Here is a 17,545-nt window from a genome sequence, read left to right as displayed (position 1 = left end):
GCTACCCTTTATGCTCCTCTCAGTCCCACCTTCACTATGTCCACCACAAAATAATATTGCCCCTTCTGTGCTCCCATTAGAATAAGTCCCCTCTGTGGTGCTGGCCGGGCGCCACGATATGTGTGAGAGTTAGTCACAAATGAACTATTAACTACGGGCAAGGAGCTCATTAAAGCAAGTAACAATGCAGTCAGACTCCCCTTTGTGTTTCCCTCCTTCTGCTAAGGTTTCAATTACATTTGCATTCAGAGAATGCAAATAGTTGAAGATGACGTCGTGGTCAGGAGGCCCATTGCCAGAGGAGCCCGGTACATGTGTACCGTTTGCTCTATGGTTAAATCGGCCTTGGTTACAGCCAGAAATCCACAAAGGTAGCAGAACCTGTATCTTCATTACAACAGAATTCCTTTATGTAAAGACTGACTCAACATACAGGTGTAGCCAAGTTTAACCTGGCTATGATAATTGTCTACCACAAGTTATCTTAAGCCATTGAAAAGTTATTTTATCCTAACAAAATAACAGCCAATGTAAAGCAATTGAAAGGGTAAAGAAACAGCAGAAAGTTATCTTAATATGGTAAGGGCTTTTACCCACTAGCTTTTTTTTTAATACTGCGATATCGCTGTGTTTTTTTTAATGGGATTTTCTAATGTTAAAATCGCATTGCACAAAAATCGCAGTGATATTGCAGCGTTAAAAAAAACACTAGTGGGTAAAAGCCCTTACAGTCAAGTTAAACTTAGCTACATCTGTATTTGATTATGCCAGACCCAGATCTGGGAGGCCATAGATCTGAGAGGTTAGACTTGTCTCTTCTTTGTTTTCCATGGAGATAAGCACCTGCAGTGATGTCCATAGGCTTGTTATCCCTAAAGCACCACTGAAAGCCATACAAGTATGTTAATGGAGAGTTAGGTTGGGTTCACACAGGGCAAATTTGCCGGGAAAATTCAGTGTAGAATTTCACTGCGGAAAATCCACCTGCGGCCGCTAATCCCAGGATTAGCCAGCCACGTGGAGGAGATTTGTCAAAAATCTCGTCCACATGGGACGGACAATCCATCACAGCAAAACTGTCAGAAGTCGGCGCTATGGTGCGGATTTCCCGGCCGCAGCACATCTATTTGTTTTGTTTTTCTGCTGCGGCCGCACTCCTCTCTATGGGAACGCTGGCTGCAATGGAAAAGCATACGGCGAAGCCGCTCCAGAACCCGCGGCTAAATGCTGCGGGTTTTGAAGATGCACTTTCCTGATGGAAATGTTGCGGTTTTTCACTGCGTCAAAACTGCAAGATTTCCAGCAGTATTCCGTCCTGTGTGAACGCAGCCTTAGGGCGCCCACCCACTGGCGTTTTTTTTCCTTGCGAAATTCGCAGCATTTTTTTCTCTGCAGGGGTCTATGGGACTTGTAATGTTAAAATCGCGATCGCGCAAAATCGCAATTTACCGCGATTTTGCGCGATCGCGATTTTAACATTACAAGTCCCATAGACCCCTGCAGAGAAAAAAATGCTGCGAATTTCGCAGGGAAAAAAAACGCCAGTGGGTGGGCGCCCTTAGGGTTTATATGTGCCGGCACTCATCTGATAAGTGCCGATACCTTTCCACTGGCTTTAATTGTGGGTATAATCATCACAGCTTACCGGTGGACCTTTTTCTCCTGAAGATCCTTTGGGGCCTCTCATACCTGAACCGCCCTAAAGAACAAAACAAAGACATAGGCTATCAATAATAGATCAGTGGAGGTAAGTTGCTGTTCGCCAGGCAGGTACACATGTGTATTGAGCAGATTTCCGCAAGAAGCAGACAGCTTCAATCCCACTGCTGTGGCAAGGCTTGGTATTGCAGGTACAGTTTTCATTTACTTCAGTGGGAAATTTGCCTGTAGTACCAAGCCTTACCATTGCAGTGGGAATGGAGTTGTCTGCTTCCTGCATAAATCAAATCATTTCCCGAGCCAACCAGCCTGATGGACAGCTGATCAGTGGAGGTCCCAGGTGATGTACCTCCAACGATTTTCTATTGGTGGCTGAGTCAAAGGATAGTCCATTGACAGTTTACAACTAGATTGTGGGGCAGTGTAAATATGCCCCCAATAAGCTGACGGAAGCATATTTATGGGCAAATGAACGACTGCTGTTTACACTGAACGGCTAGTCGTTCAGGTTCCTGCATGCAGAAAGTAAACAACTGAAATACTCTTGTTCAGTCGTTCTGTCTCTGCATGCATTTACACTGGACGACTATCTCGGGAATTTGAACAAGTCTGAACAGTAATCCGTGTAAATGGGCCATAAGAATAATATCCGATTGGTGAGATTGGTGGGGATCTGTTGCTCAGGACCCTTGCCAATCAGCTGGAAAGGGTTCCTGCAGCAGGTCCTACTGGTAGGCTCGGTGAAGGCATTTCTGTTGCGGCAAAAATGTCTTAATGACTGGAACTTCCGCATATGTCAACCTCTGAAAAAGGTGTCAGGGCTTCAGGCGGCATACAGGGATTGAAGACTACAACATGTCCTCAGTCCTCAGGTGGTCATCAAGTGGAAGTGAAAGTCCTCTTAAAACTCCTCACAAGTGCATCACTACTTAGGGAGAAACAGCAGCGCATGGGAAGCTTTAGGGGGAGAGGGAGGGACTTGTTATTTGTATAACTTACTCCGCTTTCAGGTAATTTGTTTAATACCCAAGCAAGCTTATTTTACCGACCTCATAAGGATGGAAGGCTGAATCAACCTTGAGCCGGCTGCCTGAACCATGTGGGGATTGAGCCCGCACCCTTCAGGTCGTGAGTGAGAGCTTAGGACTGCATTCTGCTGCCTTGACACTCTGCGCCACACGAGACCCCTTGGAGAGATGACAGCACTCCATCTCTCCTTCGTGGAGTACCCTATTATCCTACTGCAAAAAATCTCCGTGAGACTGATGCTAACTGTTCTGTATCAGGAGGTAAAATGCTTTCCTGACTCCAAATATGGCAGTCAGACTAAATTCCTGAATGACAAATGACACAAATTGATGGCATATTGCTAGGATATGCCATCACTTTGTGATTGATGGGGATCTTACTGCCAGGCAGGACCCCTATCATTTCTGAGAATTAAGGAGCCACACCGCTGTGTACCCTTTGAAGTTTTCCAGCAGTGTTCCCGGCCACCGCCGCCACTGAAATTAGAACTATGGCCACTTCATTGTCAGGGTTGTGCCAGACTGCCAACAATTATAAGGTGATGGCTTATCCTAGTGATATCACTTTGTGTGACGGGAGTAACCCTTTAAGGTCATACATGCTACACTATGGCAGAATATATGTGCAGTCAGCGTTATTGCGGAATTGAAGGCCTGACCTACGAAGATATGAGAAACCTTTGTTTGGGGGGGGGGTCAATCGCCCCGTTGCTTGGTATATACAGTAGATATAATACTGCACATTATTTTTCATATACGTCAGATGTTTGTTATTGTATTTGGCATATAACATAAGTGATGCGGCTGAGAACACACATTACTCCAGGTGTAAAAACACAGCACTCGTCAGTCCCACGACCCTCCCATATGCATTAGAAGTCCAGAAATAAACAAGCCTCAACGTTAAAAGTGAGATTGCAAAAATCTATAAGGCTTCTTACTGGAGGTCCAGGAGGTCCGGGTAACCCCTTATTTTCCTGTGAGCAGGAGCAGGAATTTGGAAGCGGGGGACAGCTGGCCTCATCTCTCTGGAAAAGAAACATAAGTTAAAGAGATTGTGTCACCTACTTCTAGTCCTATGAGCTAAACTCATGGGCTGAAAGTAGGTGGCTCGCTGAATCCGGGGATGTAGGTGTCATACTTACCTCTCCCGTCATTTTCCCAATGCCAGCGCTGGCAGCTGTCGCTGCATTGCATTGAGCGGTGCTGCTAAGCAGTTCGCCCATTAGAACGGACGGACTACTTAGCAGTGTTGCTCAATGCATTGAGCTGTAGCTTCCAGCACTGTCACCGGGGAAATGACATAGGAGGTAAGTATAAGACTTACATACCTGGACTCCATGGGTCACCTACATTCAGCTCATAACCTTAGCTCATAGGGGCTAAAAGTAGGTGACAGATTTACTTTAAAACACAAACGTCTAAATGTCTGATCAGTGGAGGTATCCATCCACCACTCCTTGAGTTACTTTGTTTGTCTTCCACTTATTATACTTTAATGTAGAGTGACCACAAAGACCACGGCTTTTGTACAAGTACACACACTGGGACAAAGACACTTCAATAGTTGCAAATGTAAAAGGTTATTTCCATAAAACACTAACATAGTTGGTCAGGTTGAAAGAAGACGCAGGTCCATCATCTCCAACCTATAATCCTACTGTGTTCATCCACTTGGTGGCTCACTGTTAGAAGATCAAATTGTCTGTGATCCCTTGTTTGTTCTTAGGTGTAGTAGGAGGCTGTATCACTGTAAAAACTACGGCAGAGTACACTGCTTGTAATGATGAAGAGCCATGAAAAGCCACTGGTGGAATGGTGATTATAAATAAGCCATATATCGGCTCCTATGGTGAAGGCAGAACTAAAGGCAAAACTCAAGTCAAGTGATGGAGGCTGAGTGCTAATAGGACTTGATTTGATTCTTACATACATCTTATTGCTATTTGTGAGTTTGAATAAACACATTAAGAGTGGTTTCACATCTGCGCTTGGGGTTCCACTTTCCTGCTCCATTTGGGCAGAACGGAACTGACCAGCGCCAAGCCGGCCCCCATTGACTATAATGAGTTCTGTTTGCTTTCCGCCAGCTGCCTGGCTTTTAGACGAAACAAAAAGAGCTGCAAGCAGCCCTTTTTTTCTGGCATTTTGAGCCGAACCCTCGACTAGAGATTCCAACACAGATGTGAACCCAGCCTTATAAGGCCTTTTAACCAGTTGAGAGTCGATTGATCTACGTCCACGTGCTAATTTGTCTTCTAAACAGGAAAAGATGATGTGCTAAGTGTCATGCGGAGCTGCAGTGGCTGCTGTGAATTGTCAGTTTTGCTTGGAGATGAGAAGGAAGAGGTTGCTCTTGGTTGATTTGTACTTGGATCTCCCGGAGAAGCACTTTTTCATATTGTTTGCTGCTCCCGGGTGTTTAATGTAGATGGACTCCGTACTGCTCACTTTTACAACATAATGTGTTGTGAATGTGAAGAACAATGTAGATTAATTAGATGAAGACTTCTCACCAGGGCAGGAAGTTCACAGCATTTATCTCGACTGGCCCAAGAAGATGCACAAACGATATCAAACATCTGGAGCTGGAACTAAAGACAAAAACACAGCATGTAGAGTAGATGTCACATACAGATACATTGAAATCACTGGTTTATACACTGCTATTACAGCTGCCAAGTTTATCCCTGATGTTTAGTAATCTTGGTAACATTATAGAATCTACTGCTCAGACTTCAATGTCTTTTTCTTTATATAGTTTTTAGATTCGGTTAACTAGTTGTAATATGATAAAATTAAGTTTGTTGGAGTAGGTGACAAGATTGGAGCCCGGGGATAGATTATAGCTAGGAAACCAGTAGATTATTAAAGATGGTATCTAGACCAGAAGAAAATCCCAAACTACTGAATAACCAAAGATGGAAAGTAGCAGATGAGAGGGCAACGGTAGACCACTGGATCACCAAGAACAGACCCTATACCTAGGTGTGGGAGTAAGGTGGTAGAGGACCACTCCATCACTGAAGAGAATGAGCAGCAGTGCCACTCTGACACTCCTAGCCCAAAACCATGCCCCCCTTGATTGACACCGCCAGGAAGTGACTGGTTAATAGGTACTCGGAGCGCCAGAAAAAGCTCTGCCATTTATGTGACACAGGTGATAACACACCAGTGCATCACTGGCCCCAAAAACCAAGCTCTATTAGGGAACAGTGCAACCCACTTGGAGATGTAACTAACATGTCACCAATAATATCAAGTAGGCAGGGCCACTATTAGGCTCTGGAGCGATGCCATTTTGAGAAGCATAGCTGGGGTGCAGCACAAGGGCAACCAGTTGAAGTGGTGGAGGCCAACCACCACTGACAAGAGCGGTGTAGGCCACATGTTGGGCCACATCCTATGTAGAGAAGCAGCCAGGGATCCCAGCATAAATGTAGGGTGTTGCAGCTGCTACATCCAGTGAAGTAGTGGTCTGCTGAGAGGCTGTAGGTGAAGTAATGGAGACCATCAACAGATCACCAAGGCAGCAAAGTGAGGCACAGAAAAAATGCGAACCTGTGCTCCCATGAGAGATGTTGTCGGCAGAAGGCCAAGTGTACATGACATAGCCAGCATTGTGATATTATCTCTAAAGCGTGCCGAGCCATCCACCTGTGAGCAAGCTACCAGAGCGTGGGAAGAGAGGGAGTCTTAATTCCTGCCATTACCCATGACGACTGATGATGTGACTGAGCAGAGGGGAACAACCGGTATTGACCACGGAAGTGTAGAAGCTCTCCGAATAAAGGCCCCGTTACTTAGGCACAGGTGGGACAGCGAGCCAGAGTTGCCCCAAGATGGAACAGCCAGAAAACAACTATAGAACATCGCCGCTGTATCAAAGTGGTTCTTTTCAGGACTAATTCGAAAACTATATCATTTCGGGCAAAAAAACCTGTGTGTTAGGGCTTTTAGCCACTGGCGCTTTTTTTTTCACTGCGATTTCACTGCGTTTTTTTTTCCAAATTTCAACTCTAGAACTCTAAACTACTGGATCAGCAAGTATGGAAACTGGATGATGAGAGAGCTATACTAAGAGTAATGTATCATTAATTTTTTTTTACTAGGTAAAACGAGTTAATGAAAGATTTTTTTTTTACTATTGTTTGTAGATGATTATGGATGTGGTCATCCTGCAACAAGGGATCAATGGAAAGTAGACACTACATCATTAGATCACCACTAAATAGACATTGCACCATTGGGTCAACAGCATGATTATCATCTACTCACAACTTTAGGGCTCGTTTAGACGAACCAATAGGTTCCTATAGAAGCGTTCACATGGATGATTGTTAGGTGCGCAAAACTGCATGCACCTAACAAAGATAGAACATGCAAGTGCAAACATGTCGACTCTGAGGTGCGAGCAAAGGTAGGATATGCCCTGTGCTTTCCATAGGTTCCTATGGTAGCTTTGAAAGCACTCAGCTTGCACTTAGGATCATGTGAACGGGCTACTTCAAGTAGCTGGAAGCAGCCCGTTCATTCGATCTTTACAGCTCCTATAGCCACGATCTTTTTGCGCTGCTAGCAGAACGACAACTACATGCGTCTGAACGAGGCTTTAATATAGTCCTAAGACATTAGACTTGGACTAGTGTAATACTCAATGCAACTGGGTCCTTTGGTGTAGAGTTCCAGGGTTTATGGTTTATTGCGTTAATTAATAGAGATAAATAGCCTGACTACAAAATCCCTCAGTAATTTCCACCCTAACAGAGGATTTTTCACTGTGTGGGCAGCTTAGTAAACCAATAAAATTTGTAAGACATTCACAAAAACACAAAACTTCCTTTCCGTCTACTAAACAATGGCGTTCTTTAACGAGCAGGACTCATTACGTTGACGTCTTGTTGGAATTCCGCCATGTGGTCCTTGAATTCCCTCTTATTGTGAGTGGGGTAAGACTATTAACGTAGCAGCCATTATGTATAAGGCTCTTTCTACTTTTTAGGCCGATCTCCAATAACCAATTATCTTTACTATCTCTTGCGTGTGCCCTCTTTGCGTTAACACATTATCTTCATAGCGCGGTTAGACAATGGAATAATATCATAAATGTAAATTTATTGCCTAACAGGAAAACACAGACCGCAGGAATTTGTTGAGTGGGTTTAGTTATGAATGGCCCATTGTCTGGAAAGGTTTCACTACATCTATGCGCTAATAGTAGAGCAGTCAATGCGTATCTGACTCGCTGCACTTACCGGAGCAGAGTTGTCCTTTGGTCCTCTAGATCGAACCATCCTTCCCAGGACTTCCAAGCCGTCAACTGTGATATTTCCAGCTGCATTTATTGGCTTCTCGGCCACTTGTTTGCAGTCGATGACCAGTTTAGATGTCATCTTTGTTATTACTATGTGTACCTAGAGGATAGACAATGTCATTAATTCCACAGCACTGTACACAGGCTGTTGACTTCACATTGGGCTCTGTCCCAAATCGGGTTCACATTCTAGAATCACCTGTGAGTATATTTAGTGCTGGAACAAACCAGAGTACACAAACATAGGGAGAATATACAAACTCCATGCAGAGGTTGTCAAATCTGAACTTAGGGCTTCAGTGCCGCAAGGCAACAGTGCAATGAACTGAGCCACCCTGCTGCCCACTACTTGCTTTCTAAAGATGGCGATAGACACTAAATAGTGATTCCAGACAAAGGGGGGCTTTACAGTTAATATTAAAAGGGTGTTGCAATAAAATGGTTATTCCCTATCCACAGGATAGAGGATAATTGTTGATCAGTGCATGTGTGACCGCTGGTACCCCCACTGATCCCAAGGACGGGAGTCTGTGGCATCCCTGAATGCACAGAGTGGTGTTTGCATATTTGCACTTCCACTCCGCTCATTTCAGTGGTTTTGCTACAGTTACCTGAGGGCTTGAACTTGGCTATCTGCAGTGATCCTATTGAAATAAATGGAGCGGCGGTGTGCATATGTCACCAACACTCCATTCATGACAGTATGCTCTGGACCCACATCCTCAGGATCCATGGGAGAAGGTCTCAGCTTTTGGACTCCCAGCAATCGGCAAATTATCCCCTATTTTAAAGGAAATGTCATGTGGAAGAATTCAGGAAGTTACACTTTTGATATTGTATGCTCTCAACAGTGTTGTAACTGTAGGCTTTATGATGAATTTATGTTGATGTGAAATGTTTATTGAGATATGACGTTATTATATGTGAAATTGATTTGAAACTTCAATAGAAAAGAGATTTAACCCCCCCAAAAAATTATCCCCCATTTTGTGGGAAAGGGATACATTGTTTTTGTGGTAGGACCCCTTTAATGTCTGGGATATACGCAATCCTCTGTCCACACTTGTGTCCATTTATAATGGATATCATGACACGGTGCCAGATCTGGCCAAGACAGATATCCCAGGAGTCCATTGCCTTACAACGTGGTCTGTTGTGGTTCCACTGTGGCATCTGTCATTTTGAGGTGAAATTCGTCAGCCCCTATTGAGGTTTATGACCTGATTCTGAACTTTCCTACCACCTACTTTTCCTCCCCATCCTTATAAATATAGATATGTTACACAAAATATGCATGTTAGGAGGGACTATATCACGATTTTTTTTAATTAATTAAAACCAGATAATGAAACATTTTGAATTTTTCTAATCTGTTTTATTTACTGATTGTATAATTTCTATTCTGTTTTCTAACTTGCATTTAACAGCATTAAGAGCTTTTATTGAGATGCTTTACAGCAGCTTCATGGGCCATTCACACAAGGGACAGGAGGAGACTTATTGACTTGTATGAGAGACTGTTCTAGACATGCTCTGTCACCTGTGAAGTGGTCATTTTGCAGGGAGGGGAGAAGATAGTCACAGCTTATACCTCTCGTGAATGGTGGATCCTGTGTTATCTACATACAGGTGTTAACCTTCAGTGTAATCTGCCCGTGATGTTAGTGAGATGGCTGCTGAAAAGTTTTCTCTACAGATCAGGAAATATCAGCCTATTAGGCTTTGTAGTCAGTGTGAAAAATTCAGGATGTTAGGATATTTAAAAAAAATAGTTGTGACAAAAACACTAAATATTATTAGAATATGTTTAACACAAAAATGTGATTTTTATAATAAGTCATTTTCTGATGTCACATTTTCTTTAACAGCATTTAGAGAGATGCTTTACTGCAGCTTCATGGGCCATTCACACAATGGACAGGAGGGGACCCATCAACTTTCATGAAGACATTTTGCAGGGAGAGGAGTAGATAGTTAAAGCTTATACCTATTGTGAATGGTGGATCCGGTGTTATCTGTATATAGGTGTCACCTCTCAGTGTAATCCTGCCTGTGATGTTAATGAGATGCAAAGTTTTCTCTACAGATCGGAAAGTATCAGCCGAGTAAAACGCTCTGTGGTCAGTTTTAAGACTGTAGAATGTGGCCGAAAGAAAACATTTTCTGATGACACATTCCCTCTAAAGAGAAGATAAAGAGCTTTTGGCCACTAACTATCCTAAGTGTATGCATAGTTAAGGTGATAGGTCAAAGGTAAGAAGACTCTAATTTCTTGCCAAATCATTTGACTTCTAGTTACTATTTCCTTGAGACATTATGAACTGAATCATACTAAATGTATCTGCTCCTCGGGAGGAGTATTCTGGGGAGGCTGGTATTACTTTTGCACCAGAGCACAAGTGTCTAGACATTACTACATGGCTTATTGTTAGGACATACAATTCATGGTGTTGCACAATATACAGTAGATTATATTTTCTGACATTATATACATTATATTCTATGTAGAACATTTATACTGACCTTGTGGAAACTGCCATGGAAAATCTTCCTGACCTCTGGACCTTCAAAGGTGATGGTTTGAAACTGTCCCTTATTATCATAATTGAAAAATGTCAACGTCTTTCCACTGTCTGTGCGGAAACACAAGGTCATATGAGTATCAGTATGGTTATAAGTCAACTTAAACATTAGGATTAAGTGTAAATTCCCCTTTAAAATGTCCCATTATATTGGTCATACACCTTTGTACAAAATATAATATTAGACAAAGACTTGAGTAATTCCAGTGTTTACATTATAACCACATTCATTTTAAAGGTGTGTAAACTTTTGCAACCAATTTTACTGATTCAATGCTTCTAAAAATAAAAATAAAGCAACTTTGCAATTTTTTCTCTTGAAAAAATATCCCCTACTGGTTTGTGTATAGAGCTTCTGCAGGTTAGCAGCATCAGACTACACTAGACTTGCTTATAGTCTACAACTATGGAGCGGTATACACTATATCGGAGCGTTAGGCCTCACGTTCACGGGTGGGTTTGAATTGCCGATGATTCGCAGCTCAAGCCGCCCATAGGGAGACATGAGCATCCGCAGCTTAATTAAAGCATGCCGATTTATTTTGTGGACCTTCTGGTCAGGGGAAGAAAAAAAAATCGCAGCATGCTTTATTGAAGTCAATAGAAGCGGTCCGATTAGTAGGAAGGCAGGAGATTTAAAGAAAAAAATCTCCACTGCGCATGTGCGGCAGCGAAGAGGATAAGACGGAAGACCCGCACAGCCACGCAGAGTATCCAGGATAAGTAATGTCCTCTTGCTGCGGGCAGGGTGGGATTCCGCTGTAGGCTCCCACCCATGGACAAGAAATGTTTGCAAAAGTCTACATACCTTTCACATACCAAAAATTATCTCACATCCATTTGTCTTTTGTGAACCTACTGTCAAGTATTACACCAACTAGTGGCTCATATTCTTTATTTAAGATTTCCCAGAGTGCAAACGGTTCTTTAGGAGTGTCCGGAAGAATTCGGAAAAGGAAAGAAACAGTGTAATCTGATGGGAGGCCCTCTGGATGAATATATCTGCAAAAAGAGAACATTAAGTTTTTGTGTTACAAAATACCGACGTAATTTCTTTGTATTTATGTTTTACATGCAGTAGGGGGTCAGCATACCGTGAACTTTCATTGACTACCCAATTTGGGACTTCAAGGAAGTGGCTTAATGTGTCCACTAGGTTAGTGTATTTATGGCATCTAGTAGAAATCCTAATTTTTTGATCCAAAGAGGTCTAAGAAGGGTTCTCTCAGGTCTTTGTGCTACCTTATTTAAATGCAGTATATGATAGACAGGAGATCCTGAACTCTGAGTTCAAGTCATGGGACAGGAACTAATATCATGTAGGACCTCCTCCAGCCTAGTGTGGCATAGCAACTTGACATGTCTGGGATATATGTAATCCTCTGCGATGGAAGACGTCTGGAGGGATGGTGAGCCATGCTATCTGGAAAATTACCCACAGCTCTGTGGTAGTTGTAGGTGTAGGATCCCAGGTGTGAACCTCTTCATCACATCCCATAAATGCTCGATTGGTTTCCCCCACCCACTCCTAAAGAAAGCCTGAGTACTGATACCCTCTCTCGTACATAGCTTGTGAGATTCCCCAACTACGCACAGTGATTGATTTGTACGGATTCTGCATAGACTTTGTATAGGTTTGTACACGGAAAGAGCTGCCAGTCAGTTGTTTATTTTGATTTTATGGCACCCCTAATTTAAGTCTTTTCCAAATGGAATGGCTACACAGACACTGGTTACAACAGTTTTCTATGTAAGGGCTATAATATCCACAGTAGTATTCTACATAAATGATTGGCCTCACGGAAGGGGTTGGATGAAGCAGATCTAGGCTCAGTCCTAGGCTTATGGCCAATGGAGAAGGATGTGTAAACTATACATATTAAAATATACTTGGCATTAGTCTTCTACATACTTGGTAGGTTGAGACACCAGTGCATCCTTGTGTATTCTGTAGCATGGGAAGTTATTGAAGGTTCCCGGTTCCATAGAGATCCCATCCAAGGCTGAATATTCCTTCTCCACTAAGCCAAACATTTCCATCATTTTGAACCCTGGAATTGCATCGTGAATGTATCATTATTTACATTGATCCTCCTATAGATTGTAAGGTTGACACATTCAAATTTCAGATAAATGTTAAATACTTAAAAGGATTATCATTGCTTCGGAGTTGTTCAACAGAAAGTGAGGACTCTCGAGTGGTTACAGATAGCAAATTTAAAGACTTTTTTGCTTTAATGAGACTCTAATAATTGCAATTAAGGTTCTATGAAAAACTGGATGTCAACCCTTATGATCAACATAATATCTGGTTGGCACCCAGCACGTTAGCTGTGTACAAGACTGAAAACTAATAAATATTTCGATCCTCCAATGAAAACTCCATGTACTGATACTTAGAGGTTGAAATTAAAGAGGGCAGAATGTGCTTACAAACAGTGTTGCTCATGCTATAGGACCTGGCCTGTCCATAATTTACATGGACAGATCAATGATTTCAATGGACATTGTGTAATGCCTAATTTCCCCCGTGGTGGCGCTGCAGGAAAACTGTACACTTCATATTTGTTTTTTCCACAAATTATAGCTGATCACTGTGCATTTCTGCAGCCGGAATCCTTATAATCACTTTATCTCTGGGGGACCCTTGTAATAACATGAACAACCTCTTTAAAGCTCTGTAAATACTTTGCTTTACTTTACTTGCCCTAATTGTACATTACATATTTTCCCCTCTATAAATGTCTTAAAGGGGTTGTCTGGTTACCAGAAAACATCCCTTTAATAGTAGTAAAATAATAAATGGAGCAGTACTTACCTCTTTGTCGATGCCGGGATCCAGAGTTGCAGCGCCACTCTGGTCCTAGAATTTGTTGTGACAGCTGACATCACAGGAAATCAGGTGACTGCTGAAGCCAATCAGAAGCTGCAGTGTCATCACTTGTTCTTCTGGCACTGTCGTTCATATTCCAAAAGCCATGATGCTAGGAGTTTGGAGATGGAATGCAGCAGCCTCTGATTGGCTCCAGTGGCCACCTGATTTCACATTATGTCAGCTGTCACAGCAAATGCCAGGACCAGAGCGGAGGTGGAAAGCTGAATGCCCGGACTGGTGGAGAGGTAAGAACTGGCAGTTTATTATTTTAGTACAGGTAGCCCTATTAAAGGGATGTTGTTTGGTAAACAGACAATCCCTTTAAGCTGATTTAAGGATTTTAATGGTTTCATTTCATTTGAAAGCCATACATTGTATGAATTCTGCTGAGAGTTATAACTTGCTGACAAAGGGGTGGAGCTAAACTGCTGTCTGTTTCTGCCAGCCAGCAAAATTTTGAAAGCAACTAAGTACATTTGCAGGAAAAAAGACATAAAATAACTCAAAATTAGTACAAAAAAAAGTAAAACAAAGTATTTGTACAATTAGAAAGCAGATTAATTCTTTAAACTCTACAGAACGGACATCAATTATAGTTTAGAATAAAATACACATTGTTATCCCACAATGTCATAGAAATAACTAGTTAAAATGCAAAGATATTACAATGTGGGTTTCTGTGGCAGTGATGCACACTGATCGGTCTTACCAATGTAGGAGTATAACATGTCTATAATAAGGTAAGAAGAAAAGTATTGTCAAAGCTGAGAACTGCAATCACTTGTCATAAGAGGTCCGTATGGAAATAATTCATACCTGACACACTGCTGCCTTGAATGTAAGCCCACGGGCAAGCTGAAAAATAGATAAGTATCAGGATGTCAAACAGGCTACAACAAATGTGTGGAATATAATAGCCGTTAAAAAGGGCCTAATCACTTCTACTATCCATAAAGCAAACACAGATACACTTGCTATTGCAATAGAAGGTCTAGATCTCTCCAAATGGAAAAGCAAGGGAGTTACCAAAATAGATCAGCTTTGGACAGATCGGGGTTTCATTTCCTTCCCTGAGCTCATAATTATGTTAAAAATTCCTAGAGCAGATTTAGTTAAATGTTTTAAAATACACCACCTACTACAAAAATCTCCTCCACCAGAATCAATGTGCCTTCGAAAGTGGAAGCCTGGTTAAACTCCTCTCAGGGCTCCAAGAAAAGCATATCTGTATCTGTATGTTATCAAATACTAATTTCCTACACATATGACCCGCTGGCAGCGATGAAAGAAAAGTGGGCAGCAGAGTTGCAAACCCCCATAACAGAAGACCAATCACTATCTAGTTATGCTTCCTCTAGTTATGCTCGTTATTTTGAGTGCTGCTGGAGATGCGGCTCATCAGACGGGGCCCTGTTTCATTTATGGTGAAAATGTCCCTACATCTCAGGCTTGTGGACCCAGGTTTTCCAATTAATATCCACCTTATGTGACATACAGATTCTCCCTAATTCAGCATTGGCTCTATTAAATTTAGACGCTGATCAATTACCCTGCAATATCCATACTCCTTTGTTACATATTCTAGTAGCTAGCAGGATATCTATTGCTCAATTCTGGAATGGTAACTCCATCCCATCCTTAACTGACATCATTAAAGCTGTAAACAACAATAGCTGATTCGAGTATATGTACTCCTGCGCCTTTAGAAAAAACAGGAAATATGTGAAAAATTAGGAAACCTGCATCCAGAGCAATTTTTGTTACATGCAAAACTCCTTCTTACGATAACCACCTGCTTACCTAATTTCACATATTAGCTTGAAGACTTGAACCAGGAACTGTTCGAACTGTTTGTTTGACAGGTGAACACTGCCTGTGATTGGTTACAGCGCTCAGCCAATCAGGGGCAGCGCTTTCTGGAGGCGGGGATTTTTCAATCCATGGCCTACAGAAGACATCTGCCAGGGCCGGAGAGAAGAGCCGGATGGCTCTTCTAGGTGAGTTAAGTTTTTTTTTTTCTTTACAGCTTCCCGGAAAAGCATTGCTGCGGTGCTTACCTGCAACCCATTGCTTTGCAACCCAATGTTCAAGTATAAATGATGAAGGAGATTCAGCACTTGTTGCAGTGCTATGACACTTCCTTTTGCTAATAAGCAGGTTTCCTAAGAATCACACCCCCAGCAATTAAACATTGATTGGAAACCATAAACATGGAAGAAGATCTAGCAACTCAAGAATGTGAAAAAAGCTATATTTCACTTGTATAATCACAGAGTAAAAACTGTGCATGCTATATACATAGTTACAACAGGCCTACGCTTTTCTAATCATGGCTCAAAACACGTAGGAATATTACATATCCTCTACTGTTTTTGCTCTATGATTAGGCATGTGGAATTCATTTTAACATTCCTGAGGTGCTAGGACTTCTTTCAAACAGTGGCTTTCTGTGTCTGTGCACTCTGAGGAAGACTGGGTGAGCTGGCATTCTTCGCTGGTTACAAATTAAAGGGGCTTTCCAGTAGTAACCTATTGATGGCGTATCATCAGGACAGGTCATAAATAATAGATTGGTAGGGATACCTTACTCCGGATCAGCTGATTGCCAGGCTGCAGTACTTGTGCACTGAGTTGATTTCTGCAGGAAGCAGACGGCTCCATTCTTATAGCTGTGGCCAGGCTTGGTACTGCAGGTTAGGTTCCCACTGAAATGAATGGGAACTTGGACAGCAATACTAAGCTTGGCCACAGCAGTAAGAATGGAGCCATCTGCTTCCTGCAAAAATCAGTTCACATATGTAGGCTTGGTGAACAGCTGATTAGTGTGTGTGTGTGTGTGGGGGGGGGGGGGGGGGGTTCCAGGCAACATACCCCAGCCAATCTACTATTGATGACCAGTCCTGAGGATAGGCCATCAATAGTTCACAACTGGACATTCCCTATTCTAAGGATAGACTATGAGTATTTAAATGGATATTTCCATCTCACAAACTTATGGTGTATCCCTAGAACCCCCACTGATCCTACAGATAGCTTCCCGGACACTCACTGTGCAGGGGAACTACAGCACAGCTCCCTTCACGTGAATAGGCCAGCTGCAGCTCTCTGCACAGCCAGGTGGTGGGGTTTCATTGTGAGGGGAAAAGCAGTGAAAAGGATGCAGCGCTAAGCTAGAGCTGCAGGGACTTTATTCTCAGAATCAATGGGGGTCTCATAGGTCAGACCCTTATCGATCATAAAGTGATGGCACATTCCAGCTGATATCCTACCTCTACTAAAGCTGTCAGCAGCTGCATCAGGGTGAAATTCGATTTTTAAGCCCAACAACATGCCCACTTTAAGTGCTCTACTGGGCTGATACATCTTACTCCAGTGCTTTCCCTCTCTGTCCAATCAGATGCTCTACAGAGGTGATTGACAGCTATAGCATCCAAGGAGGAGATCACTACAGCTGTCAGTCATTGCTGTCAAGTAGAGTATCTGATTGGACAGAGAAGAAGAACACTGGAGGAAGAAGTGCCACCTACAGAGCACTTGTGGTGGACGCATAGCAGGGATTAAAAGTTGATTTTCACCCTGATACAGCTGCTGACAGCTTTAATAAAGGTATAAGACCTACCTGCTTCCCAGCCCCTACATAGATCTGTTAACAGTTTTGCCCATGCAAGAATCCCTCTAAGTCCTGGAAAACCCATTTATATAAATTTAACTGGACTGTTGCCTAGTAGCAAAGGACATAGCCTGCAGGGCCAAGGGACAATATTGGAGCTCCATGTTCTTGTGGAAAGTCAGTGTTGTCACTCATGTTCAGTAAAAGGAATAATAGAGAGTATGGATATCAGCTTTACTCTTATGTGTTGAAGAAAGGCACCTGGGACTCAAAACTGTACCTGAACCTCACCCCTCATCTAGATCAGATGATGGATTTTCAATTCTTACATATCCCATCTTTGAGAGGACCACCCCTCTAGGAGACCATTTTTGGATAGTTGCCTCAAAGATTTTTGTTTTGCCCTAAAAAAGGCGAGGGTTGAGGATCAGTTGGGAACTTTTTGTCTTTCTGATGGAGCTTTCTTATGTATATCAA

At 42.4% G+C, this 17,545-nt stretch overlaps 1 protein-coding gene across 3 annotated transcripts in view; it reads right to left on the bottom strand.

Moving 5' to 3' along the window:
• Positions 1 to 17,545, bottom strand: part of COL14A1 (collagen type XIV alpha 1 chain) — a 175,831-nt gene that overhangs the window by 28,561 nt on the left and 129,725 nt on the right. For all 3 annotated transcript variants that reach the window (XM_066578459.1, XM_066578458.1, XM_066578460.1), the window contains 8 exons: positions 14,275 to 14,313; positions 12,496 to 12,634; positions 11,443 to 11,585; positions 10,525 to 10,634; positions 7,943 to 8,101; positions 5,204 to 5,281; positions 3,629 to 3,715; positions 1,646 to 1,699 (listed from right to left, as the gene is read on the bottom strand). In XM_066578459.1, coding sequence (XP_066434556.1) covers positions 1,646 to 1,699; positions 3,629 to 3,715; positions 5,204 to 5,281; positions 7,943 to 8,101; positions 10,525 to 10,634; positions 11,443 to 11,585; positions 12,496 to 12,634; positions 14,275 to 14,313 — 809 coding nt within the window. The remainder of the gene's footprint in view (positions 1 to 1,645; positions 1,700 to 3,628; positions 3,716 to 5,203; positions 5,282 to 7,942; positions 8,102 to 10,524; positions 10,635 to 11,442; positions 11,586 to 12,495; positions 12,635 to 14,274; positions 14,314 to 17,545) is intronic.

This window comes from Eleutherodactylus coqui, chromosome 9 (assembly GCF_035609145.1).
Source record: "Eleutherodactylus coqui strain aEleCoq1 chromosome 9, aEleCoq1.hap1, whole genome shotgun sequence".
Classification (NCBI taxonomy): Eukaryota; Metazoa; Chordata; class Amphibia; order Anura; family Eleutherodactylidae; genus Eleutherodactylus; species Eleutherodactylus coqui.
This window is presented reverse-complemented; position numbering and strand designations above follow the sequence as displayed.